Source organism: Theropithecus gelada, chromosome 6 (assembly GCF_003255815.1).
Source record: "Theropithecus gelada isolate Dixy chromosome 6, Tgel_1.0, whole genome shotgun sequence".
Lineage (NCBI taxonomy): Eukaryota > Metazoa > Chordata > Mammalia > Primates > Cercopithecidae > Theropithecus > Theropithecus gelada.
The window spans coordinates 144990033-145007805 of NC_037673.1; the positions used below are offsets into that span (position 1 = coordinate 144990033).

Here is a 17773-nt window from a genome sequence, read left to right on the forward strand (position 1 = left end):
CTAGGATGCCAATATTATTGTAAACGTAAAAATTTTAAATGAGCATACCTGTCAATACAGTAATTTCATTTTTGGTAGCTATCTGAAAGAAATTCTAGCACATGAGTCAAGAAATGTGTTCAAGAACATTAAAAACAGTACAGCTTGCAATGACAAATAATTGGAAATACTTACATGCCCACTAATAGCAAATAATTAAATAAATTTTAATATGTATTTTTAGTACAGAAGATTATGGAACAGCTAAAACAAATCAGTTAGAGCTATATTTTCCCCAGTGAAAATATCTTCAAAATGTATTGTTAAAGGATAAAAAACAAGATGTAGAAAAGTACATATAAAATGATCTTATTTACATAAAGTGAGAAAGAGTTATGATATTTCTATGGTTTTTATGAGTGTTTGTAAATACATTGAAACGATCAGCAGACTAATGTCAACTATTGTCTCTGAGAATAAGGGTAGGATTAGCAGGATAAAAGCTGATACTTATTTTCATTCTTTTGGTTGTGTATTTCTTGAATTCATCTGAATTTGCTGATGATCTACTTGTGGGATTTTTAAGAAAAATGCAAAAATTGTCTTAGTTCTGTTAAGTTAAAGCAATTGATCAGAAGAATTAATTTTATAATCTGTTAATTCATCAAGAGTTTAAGTTCCTATTACATATCAGACAATATGAAGAGTATTTGCTATATAGCAGTGAATAAAATAGGCAGAATTCCTGTCCTTTGTAAGATTTACCCTCTAGCGGATGCAGGTTTCAACTATTCTGTATAGGCTACCCTTACTCTTATAAGATTCTCCACTCCTGCAGTAAAACATCACAGACCAACTTCCTGCACTTTTCATGACCTCATGAAGAAATTTATGGAAGACTGTAATCCCAGCACTTTGGGAGGCCGAGGCAGGCGGATCACGAGGTCAGGAGATCGAGACCATCCTGGCTAACATGGTGAAACCCTGTCTCTACTAAAAATACAAAAAAATTAGCCACGTGTGGTGATGGGCACCTGTAGTCCCAGCTACTCGGGAGGCTGAGGCAGGAGGATGGCGTGAACTGGAGAGGTGGAGTATGGAGTGATCTGAGATCGCTCCACTGCACTCCAGCCTGGGAGACAGAGCGAGACTCCGTCTCAAAAAGAAAAAGAAATTTGTGGAAGAAAATATGGAGTGTACATCCATATGCCATCTTTAAATTCTCTCTTTGCTTTACAGTAATCCTGCAGATTACCAGACACAGCAGGATTTTAACAATACATCTTATTTAGTAAAATAGGCTTTCTTGGGCTGCCCTAGAAACTCCCAAACTCTCTATGAAAAAAACCATCAACTGCTAAACAACTGACTTAGCAAATGTATTACCAGAGCATACGCTGTTTGTAAGTTGTCAACAGCCTGTACTTAGGCAACTGCTAGCTTAAATAGCTAAAACTATTTGGCACCCACACAGAAGTTCTTGTACACACACTTTACGGTTGAATTCTTTCTATGACACTCATGAAGGCATAACAATTAAGAGAGAATGTCAGTTTCTAGGTGTATCCTTTGGGGCCTTTCCACCAGCTGAAACCACAACACCATGCTAGGCTTTAGCTACAAATCTGTCTACACTTGTAGCAAAAATTGGAATTCTTGCTCTGAGCAGCCTCTGAGGCACAGCGTTTATATTTTATAGCAATTCTTATTTTTCTTTTCTTCTTTTCTTACGCAGGCAAATGAAAATATCCCCCAATTTTCAGCTGCCAGAACAGCTGAATACTAATCATCATCAGAAAAATTAAATGCTTATCTCAAAGAAGGAACTACTCCTTAGAAATTCCTGTATATCTCAGGGCAAATAAAAAAACGTCATTGGCAATCCAGTTTTGCTACAGGATGAATGTACTTATCACACATAGCTTTGCATAGCTGAGAACAATTCTAGCCCAGGGTGACCAGAAAAGTCTCAGAGTTTAGAAAGAGGTACCATAACTAGACACTGAACATTCACCTCCAAAGTCACTCCCACCTCCATCCACCTATGTGACCTTGGGGAAAAAAATCACTGGACCTGTCTGTATTCTCTTATATTTCATTTCCTTCCTTGCACTGTTCTATCTGCCTGAATTGGCTTCCCTGCCTTTTCCTCCATGTCTCACATTTTTAGTAAATACTGTTCTGTGTTCTGTGAAGACTTCCCTGAGCTTCTTAAGCCAAATCAGCTTCCTCTCCTTTCTACCCCAATTCTAGATCGCCCATACGTCCGTCATATCTCATGGTATTACTGTTGTATATTTATGATGGTATGTATTTTAGTTTATCATGTTATTTATGGCCATCTTAGGTTTTCAGGCACTATGTTATTACTATTTGTCCTAATATTAATGAAATTTTTAATACCATTGTGAGTTCTTACTGTATGTCATGCCCTGTATGAATATATTATCTCTACTCATCACAAAACCCACAAGATGAGAATTAACATTATTACAATTTTTTAAAGGTGAGGAAAGTAAAACCACGAGAGACTATGCAGATGGCTAGTAGGAGCACTGAGCGTCAAGACAAAACCTATTTTACTTTAAAATCCATGCTTTTAACCACTACTCTAAAGTACTACCTTTAAATAATAATAGATAACATTTACTAAAGACTTGTTAAGTGTCAGGCTCTGTACCGTGCACTCCACATAAACTAGCTAATTTGATTCTCATAAAAACTCTGGGATGTAGATATAGTGATTATTATCTTAAGTTTTTAAAAATGAAATTGAGGTTAATAATGTTTAAACGACCTGCCCAAGGTCACAGAACTCTGGGAACTTGATTCGAATTCAAGTCAGTCTCCCTCCAGAGCCTGAGGTCTTAACCACTACTGTATTCCATGACCAGAGAGTAGAAGCTTTTATAATCTTGGCAAACTCTATGCAGTTTTCAGGGATAACCCCTCTGGAAACAGAAAACTAGAGCATTACCCCTTCTGAGTAATACAAATCAACCAAATTGATGAACTCCCATAGTATACTGACCTTAGTACATGTGTGGATCCATTAATGGTTGTGGTTGAACAAGGGACAGTCTGGCCCAGAATGGAAGGTCTTCGGTAGCGCTCATCATCACAGCAGAGGATGATGAGGAAGGCACGTCTAAAAGACTTATTCAAGAAGGCGTAGAGAAAAGGGTTCAACCCGGAATTGATATAGCCGAGCCAGAGGAAAGCGGTCCACACCTGCCCAGGGACACTGTAGTCTATGAAAGGATCCACGATATTGGTGACAAAGAATGGTGCCCAGCAGAGGCAGAAGCAGCCCATGATGATGCACAGGGTCTTGGCTGCTTTGGTCTCTGTCCTCATGCGGTGAGTGCTATGCTGGTCTGCCGACTGAGGCCTGCTCTCAGAGGAGGCTCCTGCCCGTTGCAACATCTGGATCTGGTGGGCATGCTCCTTAGCTGTGACATAGATGCGGTAATAGGCCAGCACCATGAGGAGAAATGGGATGTAGAAGGCCACCACAGAGCAGGTGATGGCATAGGGCTTGTTGACCATGAAGACACAGTACGTAGAGTTAGAGTTCTGGTTGAACTTCCTCTTTTCTATCTGAGAGTTGGAGGGAGAGAGGAAATGAGGAAAGGAGGTAAAAAGGAAAGAAAAAGTGAAAAAGAAGTGGGAAAAATGGGGAAGAGTGTAAGAAAAGAAAAAGGGAAAACAAGAAAATGGAGGATTGGAAGATATAAAGAAGGGGAAGAGAACAGGGAAAGAAAATGGGAGAATAAAGGAGTAAAGGGGAAAGGAAAGGAAGAAGAAAATTTATCAGCAAAGCTTTGATTTTCTTATACGCCTACAACACAAAGAACCTTGATGACAGAAAAGGAACATGATCATATCCCAGGGCTCAGAGAACTTACCTGTACAAGAGGAGCTGAAGGCTCCAGGACAGAAGAGAAATAAAATAGAGACAGAATCATTTATTACATTTACCCAACCAGTAGTGAAATTCTGCCTCTATTCTCCCTTCCCTGTCTTCTTGCACATAACAGACCAGTGTCTCTTAACAGGATGCCTGTAGATCGGTAACATTAGAGTCACCCGCAGTACATATTATAAGTGCAGATTCCTGTCCATTCCCTACTGCCACCCCTCCACTCTCATCCCTGGAAGATCTACTGATTCTAAATCTTTGGGCAATGAAGCTCAGATATATGCATTTTAAGCAAGTTTTTTCCAATAATTCTAAAGCTCATTAATATTTGAGAACCATTGCTCTATACCATCCTAAACTTAGCTCTTTTGGGGAATGCCATGGGGCACTTTTCTAGAGTCATTTTTCTACTTATTGAATTCCCTGATGAAGGTTTGTCTCATTTAGATAACATAGAGTAACAGCCTGTGTTATAGTGTAACAGCCTGTGTTTTAGTGTAACAGCCAAGAGGGGCCTTAGGGTTTGGGGGAAAGGAAGGGTAGATATTTTAATGGGAGAAAAGAATATAAAGATTGGATAGGGCAAGGTCATGAGGGACTTTGGAACCCAACCAGAGTGAGAACCTAGACAACACTCAATGCTTCAACTTACTCTCCTCCCAGTCTCTCCTGAACCCACTTCATTTAGGTGTTCACCCTAATCACTCCATTGAAAATGCTCTGGTCAAGGCTATCAATGACCTCTATGTTGTCATTCCTCCTTTTGAATGAGCCATCTACACCTTTGACATAGCTGAATCCTCCATCCTTCTTCTTTTTTCGAATATTTTATTGAACCAAAATACATATAAAGTACATAAAGTGTATATACAGATGAATCAATTATTACATAGTAAATATGCCTGTGTAATTCTTGTTCAAATCAAACTATAGAATATTATCGACAACCCAGCAGCCTCCCAAATGCCTTCTCCTTGTCATTAATATGCCCAAACATAGCCACTAATCTTTATCATCATAATGTAATTTTATTTGTTTTCCAACTAAGTATCAAGATAATAAAACACACAATCTGTATCTTCTTTAACTTAATATTGTATCACTCACATTATTGTATGTACAAGTAATTTATTCTTTTTCATTGTTGTATATTATTGCATTATAGGAATAAACTACAATATTACATATTCCAATATTGACAGACATTTGAGCCATTTTTGGGTTTGTGCTATTTTGCATAAAACTGTTAGGAATATTCTTGTACAAGCTGGTGTGTGTGTGTGTGTGTGTACTTTCATCTCTCTTAGGTATATACCCAGGACTGAAATTGCTGTATCATTGCTTGGGTATATACAGCCAAATGGTTCCCAGAGGGACTGTATCAATTTATATTCCCACCATGAGAGCCGAAGAGTTCCAGTTACTCCACATGCTCACCAACATTTGGAATTTATTGTCAGTATGTAGTGGTATCTCATTGTGGATTTGTTGGTGATGTTGGTAAAGTTTATTTGATTACATAAGTAAAATACTCCATGTGTTTTTGACTCTTTCCATTGGTTTAGATTAGGATTTGTCTTATGTTTTGTTACTGAAAAGTGTCCTGGGCATCCATATCCACATAATTATAGTGCACTGACATCACTCCTTTTGGAAAGCATGTGAGACTGAGTTTCTGCATCTGTTTCTTGATTAGCACTCTGGTTCCTTCAATGGGACAAGAGCACTGCCTTCATAATGTTAAAATATTGCCTACATCTTGTCAGTCCCAATTCTTGCAGCTCTATCTTCAGTTTCAATCCGAGTAAGTTGCCTCAAATTCTCAGTGTGCCCTGTTCTCTGCATCTTTGTTCCCTGTTTACTATGTCCTGGCTATTTCTTTGTAATTTTAAATTAAATCCAATAAACTTGAATCAAATTTAAGTTCATCACAACCCTTCAGTTTCTTACTGCAGTTTTACTGTGCGTTTCCTGAAAACTAATAATGTTAATCACTGTTTTGCCCTTTCGATATCCTCTCTTTTGAATTGATTTTTCAGGTATTTTCCCATTTTAAAAATTAACTTGTGACTCTCTTTCTTATTGATTTTTAATATAATAGTTCTTTTATATTCTTGATGTCCTTTGTCAGATTTATGTGTTGCAAATATATCACTCTGTGGCATGGCTTTTCACTCTACTATCTTGTGATAGAAAGAAGTTCTGAAAGAACCTATACTTTTGGTTAGTGTTTTCTGTATCTTGTTTCTGAAATCTTCGTTTACTCCTAAGTATAAAGATACTGGCCTGGCGTGGTGGCTTACACCTGTAATCCCAGCACCTTGCGAGGCTGAGGTAGGCAAATCACTTGAGGCCAGGAGTTTAAGACCAGCCTGGCCAACAAGGCAAAACACTGTCTCTATTAAAAATACAAAAATTAGCCAGGCGTGGTGGCAGGCACCTGTAATTCAAGCTACTGGGGTGGCTGAGGCCCTAGAATCGCTTGAACCCAAGAGGCAGAGGTTGCAGTGAGCTGAGATCATACCACTGCACTCCAGCCTGGGTGACAGAGTAAGACTCGGTCTCAAAGATATTGTCAAGAGATGTAAAGACATTCTTTTACATGATCACTTAGCATATCATTATTGTGTTAATTTTTATGTCTTTTTTTTTTTTTTTTTTTTTTTTTTTACAGGGTCTTGCTTGTTGCCCAGGCTGGAGTGCAGTTGTGCTCACTACAACCTCTGACTCTCAGGCTCTAGCAGTTCTCCCCCCTCAGCTTCCCTAGTAGCTGGGACTACAGGTGTGGGCCACCATGCCCAGTTAATTTTAAAATATTTTTTGTAAAGACAGGTTTTCATTGTATTGCTCAGACTGGTCTCAAACTCTAGGCTCAAGCTATCAGCCAGTCTCAGCCACCCAAAGTGCTGGGATTACAGGCATGAGCCACTGTGCCTGACCAGTTTTTATGGTTAATTCTTCTACCCACCTGAAATTTTTTTTTCTGTATGGTATGATATACAAGATATGGATATTCAATTAACCCCTGCAGCATGTATTGAATGGATTATCTTTTCCTAGTTGCACTGCGGTGTAACCTTGGTCACAAATCAGGGGACTGTATATGCATATGGCTCCACGTTTGGATTTCCTATTTGTTCTCTTGAGTTGTCTCTCTCTGCACATATTTCTATAACTTCTTAGACATCTGGTTATAAAAGTCTTTGAACTGTGGTTTCTTTTCCTGAAGACTCTTGGATAATCTTTTATCTCAGTATTTCCATAAAAAATTTAAACTAATGTCTCAGTTTCTGTAAAAATCTTCTAGAATTTTGATTGGAGTGAGAGTAAAATGATCAAGGGAAACTGACATCTTTACAATGTTAAGTCTTCGAATTAACTAACATGGTAATTCCTTCCCTTTGTCTTTTTAAGTATATTTCAATAATACTTTTTAATTTTATAATTTTCTTTGTGTCTTACACATCTTTTGTTAGATTTGTTTGTAAGTGTTTTATGTTTTTATTCTATTGTAAATGGTACCACGTTAAAATTCTTGTTCCTAATCGTTGCTAATAGGCAGAACTTGTTGAGGCTTTTCATTGTAAGCTGGCTGTGTATTCAGCAACTTTGCTAAGTTAGATGTCAACTAATATTTCATCTTTACATCCTTTTGAATTTTCTCCAGGAAATACTCATATGATCTGCAAATAATGGCAGTTACAATTTTATCTCTTTCCCATCCTAATATCACTTTCTCTTGCTTTATTGAGCTTGATAGGACCTCCCATCTGATTTTGAATAAAAATGAGAGTAATTGACACCTCGTTGCACTCCTAGTTTTAGGGGATGAGCCTTCAATAATTTACTAAGTATGATATTTGCTATAAATTGTATGTCAACAGCCTCTACTTGATTAAAGAAATTACCTCCTATTCTTAGTTTGATGAGATTTTTAAAAAATCATGAATGGGTATTGAATTTTGTCAAAGCATTTGTGGCAGCAACAAAATGAACATGTGGGTTTTCTCCCCTTTCTTTTACTGATGCAATGGATTACATTGATTGCATTACAATTCCTGGAATACGTCATATTTATACTGGACCCTGTGACACATTAGTATTTTTCTTAAGGATTGAAGGACTTTTCCACCAACTGTGAACACTGTCTGCTGACAGGTCTTAGTCATCAACCTCTAGAAATAGCTCTTGACTGAAGACAGCTGCTTAACCCAATGTCACTTACCCTTCTTGGGATCCATCTGCATCCAGTGTGAATATACATATGCATGAAGATATGAAGAATATATACCTATATGATATACTCACAAACATGCTGTTTTATTCCTGTACATATTCAGCATCTTGTTTTATAGACTATTATAAGGTTATCATGTATCATCCTCTTGAATTCATATTTTTATCATCATAAAATATTTCTATCTCAAGAAATATTACTTTCTTTAAATTTTATTCTATCACTTATAACAGTAGAGTAACACCAGCTTTCTTTGAATTATCACTTGCATAGTGTATGTATTTCTATTATTTTATTTTCAATTTTTCTGTCACTTTATTTTTAACGGTGCTCTCTTAAAAGCAGCATATATTTGTATTTTGTTTGATGCAGTCTGACAACTTTGTCTTTTAGCATCTATTCTTTAATTTAATATTTAATACAATTACAAATTCATTTAGGTTTGTCTATGATCTTACTGTTACCTATTAACCTTTTCTGTTTCTTCTTTCCTTGTTTCCATATTTATTGCTTATTTTCAGAATAATACCTGTTTATATTAACACATTACCTCTCTCTTTCTATTAGCTTATTGAATATATATTCTTTTATTATCTTTATTTTAGTGGCTACAACTCATTACAATCTATTTCATACATTTGCCATTTCCTTGGCAATGCAAAGATCCCAAACAGTCCGTCTCCATTTACCTGCCCCACACCTGCCTTGTATGCTATTGTTTTCATGCATTTTAATCCTACATATATTTGAAAACCCACAAGACATTAATGTTATTGTTATTTTAATAGTCAGTGTTCTCTTACACTATCCACATATTTATCATTTCCAGTGCTCTGCACTCTGTCCTGTGTTATGGTGCTTCTATCTGGGATTATTTTCTTTTTGACTGAAAAATTCTCATTTTAGTCACAGTACAAAACCTGGTGTGGAAAAATTCCCTTCGTTTTTGTTTGCCTGAAAATCATCTTGTCTTAATATCATCTTAATTTTTAAAGCATATTTTCACTGGGTATGGAATTTTAAGTTGTAGATTTTCACCAAGTCATTCCATTGTCTTCTCACTTCTTTCATTTTATTACATGGTCAGCTGTAAGTCTTCTTTTCCTTGTTAAATTTAATTTATTGTTTTTCTCTAATTACTTTTGAGATTTATCAACTTGTCTTTGATTTTCAGCAATTTTTAAAATGAATTTTCTAGATATAGTTTTCTTCTTTATTTAACCTGCTGGGGCTTTGTGGAGTTTCTTGAATCTGTGACTGATGGCTTTTATCTTTTTGGAAAATTCTTAGGCACTATTTCTACTAATATCACATCTACCCATTCTCTCTCTCTTCAAATAGAATACTAATTATATGGATGTTAGAACTTTTCTGTATTTTTTTTATATATATATGTAACATATATATACATATACATAAAAGTATATATATGGACACACACATATATTCTGATATGCTACATATATACATATATATCAGAATGATCTGTAATAAAATTTTATCCATTTATCTCTATGTGCTTCAATCAATATTTTATTACAAGGTTATGGTGTAACATCCTCTTGAATTGATATTTTCATCATTATGAAAAATGAAAAATGATATCATCTAAATTCCAGTTTACTACAGGTGTTCTCAGATATGTCAAATCTACTATTAAATTTATCATTATACTTATTTATTTCAGTGTATTTATTAGTTGCAGTATTTCCATTCAATTCCCTCATCCCTTTTTTTTTTTTTTTATTTTGAGACTGCGTCTTGCTCTGTCACCCAGGCTGGAGTGCAATGGCACAATCTTGGCTCACTGCAACCTCTGCCTCATGGGCTCAAGCAATTCTTCTGCCTCAGTCTCCTGAGTAGCTGGGACTAAAGGTGCATTCCACCATGCCCAGTTAATTTTTGTATTATTAGTAGAGATGGGGTTTCATCATATTGGCCAGGCTGGTCTTGAACTCCTGACCTTGCGATCTGCCCGCCTCAGCCTCCCAAAGTGCTGGGATTACAGGTGTGAGCCACCATACCCGGCCAAAAATTCCTTTTTTTTTTTTTTTTTGGTAGATGCTCCTTGTCTAATTACTCCATTATCTAGATTGCCTATGAGACTGTTTCTGTTGTCTTTCTATGTTTGTGGGTTTTGGCCATTTAGTCTTGCCTCCTACAAGGTCTGGTGACTTAATTAAAGGACAGACATTATGTATTAAAAAAGTACAGGTACTCTGGATGGTAGTAGCCTTCCCACAACTCGATGTATCCTGGGACCAATTTTAAACAAGTGCCTTACAACTTCCTTATGGAATACATATCCCTGCTAATGAATCCAGACCATAGATTTTGATCTTCATTATAAGTTTAGTATGTCAAAGCTGGAGGACTCTTAAAGATTAGTATCTAGACAGAGAGATGGTTAATTTTATGTGTTAACTTGACCAGGCATGGGGTACCTACACATTTAGTCAAGCATTATTCTGGGTGTGTCTATGAGGAAATTTTTGGATGAGATTAACATTTGCCAATCACCAGTCACCTGCCACCAGTGCAGGTGAACCTCATGCAATCCATTGAAGGCTTGAATAGCAGGGAACTCATGCTGCCTTACTGCCTTCAAGCTGTGATATCAGTTTTTTCCTGCCTTTGTACTCAAACTAAAACATTGGCTCTGCTGGGGCTCCCGTGTCCCTGCATTTGGACAGGAACTACACTATTGGCTGTCCTGGGACTCTAGCTTGCTGACTGCAGATCTTGGTACTGGTAAACCTCCATAATCACATGAGCCAATTCCTTACAGTATCTCTCTCTTTCTCTCTCCGTCTCTCTACACACACACACACACACACACACACACACACACACACACATAGACACACCCACCCACCCATTAGTTATGTTTATCTGGAGAACCAATACACAGGGATTGGAATAATGCCTGGCATATGTTGCATGGCCTCCTAGATCCCTGGTAGACCTTCTTCTCCATTGAGAATGAATGGATCTTCTCATCACAGTGCTTCACCAAGTGAGACAGTTCAGAGCTGGGCTCAGGGCTTAGTTCTCTCAACTTCTAGCCTGGAGGTCTCTTCATTCCCCAGCAGCCTCTACCCACATGATATATCTTCTTCAGGTCCATGTCAGCTGATATGGTTTGGCTGTGTCCCCACCCAAATCTCATCTTGAATTGTAGCTCCCATAATTCTTACGTGTTGTGGGAGAGACATGGTGGGAGATAATTGAATTATGGGGTGGTTTCTCCCATACTTTTCTCATGGTAGTGAATATGTCTCACGAGATCTGATGGTTTTATAATAAGAAACCCCCTTTGCTTGGCTCTCATTCTGTGTTGTCTGCAGCCATGTAAGATGTGCCTTTTGCCTTCCACCGTGATTGTGAGGCATCCCCAGGCATGTGGAACTGTGGGTCCATTGAGCCTCTTTTTCTTTATAAATGACCCAATCTGGGGTTTGTCTTTATCAGCAGTGTAAAAATGGACTAGTACATCAGCCTTATAGACTCTCCACATAAAATGGAATAAAGACCTTTTGGGGCAAATGACATGCCTCAGGCCCTGGAGTCTAAGCTTGGAATACTTGTCCAGTTATTTACAAGCTGTGTGACATTGGGCATGTTACTTAACCTTAACCTACATAAGCTTGTGAGCCTGGGTTTTCTCATCTGAGAAATGGAAGAAATAACTATACTGTCCACAGAAGGAGGTTTTCAAGATTGTATATAAAGTATTTAGCATACTCTGGCATACAGCTATGTTAAAGAAAAAATTATTCATGACATTTGTTAAAGCAGTAAAGTAGACTTTATTCAGGACTATCAACATAGGTTATAGTGACTACTGTGATGGGATTTTACAGTAGAAGAGAGAGATTGAAATAGAACAAGCGAAAGTGGAAATTTATGGTGAGTGGAAAACATGGTGAGTGGGGGTCAGTGGATGGAAAATTATCAATAGGAAACATCAGGAGTAAGAGAGGATTCTGGCTAAAAAAAACCTAGCAGGGCTCTTGCTGAAGGCAGGCCAAGGTGATCACAAATCACCTGGGAGCTGGTGGAGGATGAAGAACCCAATCAAATATTGAGGGTGGGGGATTCTGGCTAAACCAACTTAGCAAGATTCTTGCGAAAGTTGGGGTATGCAAAAACACACATAGAAGTCCAAAAGTCAAGACCTAGATGGGACAAGGATTTAGAAAAGTCTGACTAAAGTTGGGTTAAGGAGAGGATCTTTGTCAGTACACATTCAAAAGTGTTAACTTTTTTTTTGTTTTTTTTAATTATCACCCAGACCACTATCAGATTCTTAGAATACTCAATCTAATATTATTTATTCATTTAGGAATCCCATGCAAAGTTATCAGACAGTAAACCAGTGGGGTCTGTGTGGATACTCACCAAATCAATTATGCCAATGTTATTCCAGCCTTGCATTATAGGAAGAAAAGAAATAAACGTGGGGATGACCCAGCAGCCTCCCAGCATTAATGCAATGCGCAGAGGGGTCATCTTGTTCCTATAGACCAAAGGCTGGCAGCAGATGGCGTAATACCTGGAGAGAGAATAGAGGGCAGAGCGTAGCAATGGGCAAGGAGGAACGGGAGGGAGAGAGGAGAATATATGAGAGAGAAGAGGGGAGGAAGAGGGGATGGGGAAAGGGATAGAGAAGAGCAAACATTGAGGAGAAGAGTTGAAGGGGAAGTAGAGAATAAAATAAGGAAAGAAGAAAAGAAAGAATAAAGGGTAAAAAGAGGAGAGCAAGTGGCAGACGAAGGGACAAAGAAGGAAGACAGAAGGGAGAAAAGAACAGAGGAAAGGAAAATTGATTATATGATACAATACGATATACTGAGCTGTGAGTTTCTGTTAATAATAATATCAATATATGCTTTGGATCACATCTGAGAATCCTTGCCTACAGTTGGCCCCACAGTCCTCTCCATCTCCCAATATCTGGAGGAGCTCCACACACACCAGAAGGTCTTTTCTATCTCTGGCGCTGTTCCAACGCTATCCCGATGCCTGTGCATTGAGGAGCTTCTGCCCAGCCCTCTGGGCCTCAGTGTCCAGGCAACTGTAATCTATTTGATTAGAACTTGAAGAGACCCAGGCATCCTCTACATCTGGGCTCTAACCACTGTCTCTCAGATTTGTCCCCTTACCCTTGATCACCTGCCTACATGGAAGTGGAGCTCTAAGTCAGTGTTTTTTGTTTTTTAAATTGTGGTTCAAGGATTCCCCTCCATCCCCCCATCACTGCCACGCTGAATCAAACTCACCGGAGGAAGTCTTTTTAAAATGCAGATCCCAAGGATCTCCTGAATCAGAGCCTATTGGTGAACAACCTGGAGCTTGCATGTTGACAAGTGTGAGTTATTACTGCTCTTTGCTAAGGATACTAAGTTTCCCCTTCCAAACGTGTACACTTCTTGGCCTCCTTATGGCTGGGTAGAACCAAGTGACTGGTCCTGACCAATGAATCATGAACAGAATTGACATGCATCACGTTTGGGATAAACTATTTAACTGTTTCTAGGATACTAAGAATGTAAAATTTTGAATATTTCCCGCTCCATCATTTCCTATCTACTGGATGAGACCACACCACATTCATTTATTAGGGTCTGACCTCTCTCATGGGACTCACTGCTCACTCTCTTTTGATTCCATGTTCTGCCTATGATACTAGCTTTCTTCCTGCCTCCAGACAGAGGTACAACCTGCCCATTCAACAGTCTGGCCTCTAACTTCTAGACCGTTCCTGCATGTTATTCTGGCCTTGGAGATCACCTCTTCCATGACCAGGCATGACATGGAATTTCACAACAGGCAGAACGCTACAGTAGATCTATCATTTATTTCTCTTTGGGAGAGTACAAAATATAAATGCAAAAAGAGCCTGGAGGCTAAGTCTATTCTTTAAGGTTTTATACCTTTTAATGATGAACCACCCCCATACACCCCTCATTTTATGCAGTTCACTTTGTTAAGTTTTCCCACCTCTTCTTTTCTTTTCTTAATTCAAAGCATAACTAACATAACAATGGCTATATTCTTTGAAGAGGTGGTAGTAGGATGGGTTGAGAGAGAGGGTGGAATGAGGAGAGCCCAGTGTTGGAGCATGAGGAGCAGGTGTCTTAGGAGCAGGGAAAGGAGAAATATCCCCTTTCCTACAAGGCATTGAGGAGCAGCTGACCGCATTGTGCCAAGACCTCCTTGTAGCTGGCAAGCTTGGTGGGGTGTCCAGATGTGGGCCAGAGTGCAAGAAACAACAGATCAAAGAATGGGAGAGAGGCTTGCTCAGAAAAACCATTGTCTCCATTATAATTCTGACATGGCCACAAAATCAAACTAAAGATAACTCAATCGTTGAAAGAATCATGATTAGCTGGATTCCCTTCATAGTGTTGGCTTACAAGAAAGGCAAATTATAACTGAGTAGCAAATTTTTCTGAATGGTGATATTCATAATCATCAGAGGTTTATTATTAACATACAATTAATGATGAATTTGAAGTGGATGAAATATACTTTTTTTTTTTTCAAATTTTGTTTCCTTCTTGATTTCCTGTTAGGGGGCAAGTTTCTTTCCATTTAACATCCTTCCTCCTTTCTCTTGTTACTAGCACTTCAAATCCTTCGGGAGTTATCTCTTTGCTGTTGCTATAGTATTGTTAGGAAAACAAATGATGGGGCGCTGACTTTTCTAGCCTAGGAGTGACCTGATCAGACTTTCTCCTGGGACTCAATGTCCTGCAGAAAGATGCAAGGTGGGTAAGTTAGCAGAGGGCCCTTTATCCCAGCAGCAGCCCCCTGGCAGGACTGGGATTCATTCCTCTTCCAAAAGATATGTTGAAGTCCCAACTCCCAGTAACCTTGGAACGTGACCTTATTTAGACACAGGGTTTTATAAGAACCAATCAAATTAAAATGAGGTCTTCAGGGTGATCCTGAATCCAATGTGACTGATGTCCTTATGAAAATAAAAATTTTGACACAAAAACTGATATGCACAGTAGGAAGGTGGCCATGAGAAGATGGAAGATTAAAGTGATGTGTCCATAAGCCAAAGAACACGTAAAGTTGCCAGCAACCAGCAGAAGCCAGATAGAGGCAAGAAAGGATCCTTCCCCTACATGTTCCAGAGGGATAATGGCCCTATTGATACCTTTATTTCAGACTTCTAGCCTTTAGAACAGTGAGACAATAAGTGTGTATTGTTCTAAACCATCCAGTTTGTGGTATCTGTTACGACAGCTTTAGCAAACTAACACAGTTGGCTAACAACAATCTGTTGCTTGCAAGCAAAGTATCCTGCCTCACACAGAGCAGTAAAACTGGCTTGAATGCCAGATATATCTTTCATAGTATACTTTTTTTCTAAGTAAAAATATCTTTTGTTTCATTCAATATACTTTCAGAACATAGCTCAAGTTTTGGCATCCTTTCTTCTATTATCCCAAAAATGCAATAGAGAAATAAATGAAGAATGAATTCTGCCCTATTGTTGTTGTGTAATCAATATAATTTTTGAGGTTTAGAACCAGGTGCTAAGATGTTGCCAAGAGCAGATTTCAGAAATTTTGGTTGGATCTCCAGTGTCACAAAAATCCAAAAGTTCAAAAACACAAGGCCAAACTAAGTATCCTGCAGGGCACTATTCACCACAACCAAGGTATGGAACCAACCTAAGCATTTATCAGTGGATAAATTAATATAGAAAATGTGGTATATACACATGATGGGGTATTATTCCACCATAAAACAAATAAAACTCTGTCATTTCCAGCAGCATGGATGGAACTGGAGGACATTATGTTAATTGAATAAGCCAGGCACAGAAGGACAAATATTGCATGTTGTCACTCGTGTGAGGGAGCTAAGAAAATTGATCTCATGGAGGTAAAGCATAGAATGATGGTTACCACAGGCTGGGAGGGGTAGTATGTAGGGGGAGTATGAAGAGGGGTCAGTGAATGCATACAAAAATACAATTAGATAGTGGGAATAAGATCTAGTATTTGGGTGGGATAATTGGGTGACTGTAGTTAACAATCACTTATTGTATCTTTCAAAATAGCTAGAGGAGTAGATTTCGAATGCTCTCAACACAAAGAAATGATCAATGTTTGAGGTGATGGATACCCCAACTACCATGATTTGATCACTACACATTGTATGCTTGTATCAAAATATCCCATGTACCCCATAAGTATGTACAACTATCATGTAATCATAAAATTTAAAATCTTTTACATAAATAAATAATATCATGCAGGATAAAAAGTATGTTTGAGAAAGCAGGGTGTTTTACCTGAGAAAATTATTTGATTTCCATAAATGGATGTGGATGTTTAGAGGGTTATGTCGGGAAAATAATAGAATTTACAGAAGAGGGCTTTAGAATGTATGGTTATATTGGTGCTCATAAAATTTTTATGAAAGCCTTTCTTTCTAAATCTAGCTTGGCCAGGGCTACTGCCAGTTTCCCTTGACATAATGAACAATAATATTGTCCTACATTCTGCTGTCCAAATGTTCTATGCTTTAATTTGCTTCACCCTAGATTTCTAGGAGCTGCTGCTACATAGAATTAAATAGTAGTAACAGGCTTCCTTTTAAAATTCAGCTTAAAGGAGGATACTGTGAACGTAGTACACATTTTACCAATCCCTTACACATTTTTTAATTTGAGACAGAATCTTGTTCTGTCTGTCCCAGGCTGTTGTGCTTATGTGATCTTGGCTCACTGAAACCTCTGCCTCCCGGGTTCAACTGATTCTCCTGCCTAGCTTCCTGAGTATCTGGAACTATAGGTGTGCACCACCACACCCAGCTAATTTTTGTATTTTTAGCAGGGACAGGGTTTCACATGTTGGCTAGGCTTGTCTTGAATTCCTGGCCTCAAGTGATCTATCCGCCTTGGCCTCCCAAAGTGCTGTGATTACAGACATGAGCCACCACACCTGGTGCCCTTACACATTTTACATATATAGTCAGTTCCCTGGAAAACGCATGCCAGAAACAAAGTACCCAGACAGTCAGCCCGTCCTGTAGGGGGGCTAAGGTGGAATACATAGAAACATGCCCAAACACAGATGTAGAAAGTTGCTCTTGCAGGATCTGGAGTGGTTAGGCAAGGGTAGGAAGACTCCTTTTTCTCCTTTTTAAAAATCATCAATAAGTAAAGGGGGAAAAAGTATTTTATTTTACTTAAATTTAAATTAGGTTAGGTAAATTGTTAGTGACAGGTGAGGATATGAATAAGAAAAATACTGAATTACGTCTAGGTATATGTTTTACTTGCATTTTGACCTCTACATCTTCTTCAGTCTGGTCCTCTGTCTTACAGTAAACATAATTTGATTTTTGAGTGGGATTGAGTATAGAATATAAGGTTCTTATTTGGAGTTCAAATTCCAGCATCTACTTAACTTCATGTGCTCAATATTCACACCAAGGCCTGGCACCCTTGAGGTAGAAGCCCTAAATAAGTCACCCCATATCCTTCAATGTCTTTCTGATCTTTGCTTTCAAGCAAAAAATCTAGAAAAGTAAACATCCTCTGAAGGCTGGACTCAAGAATGCAAATTAAGTAGGTGAAAACAAACACCACTGAATAAAGGGATTAA

At 38.3% G+C, this 17773-nt stretch overlaps 1 protein-coding gene across 3 annotated transcripts in view; it reads right to left on the reverse strand.

The window, feature by feature from the left end:
• The window catches only part of HTR4 (5-hydroxytryptamine receptor 4), a 161873-nt gene that overhangs the window by 22846 nt on the left and 121254 nt on the right, over positions 1–17773 (reverse strand). For all 3 annotated transcript variants that reach the window (XM_025388280.1, XM_025388278.1, XM_025388279.1), the window contains 2 exons: positions 12540–12693; positions 3011–3579 (listed from right to left, as the gene is read on the reverse strand). In XM_025388280.1, the coding sequence (XP_025244065.1) occupies positions 3011–3579; positions 12540–12693 (723 nt within the window). The remainder of the gene's footprint in view (positions 1–3010; positions 3580–12539; positions 12694–17773) is intronic.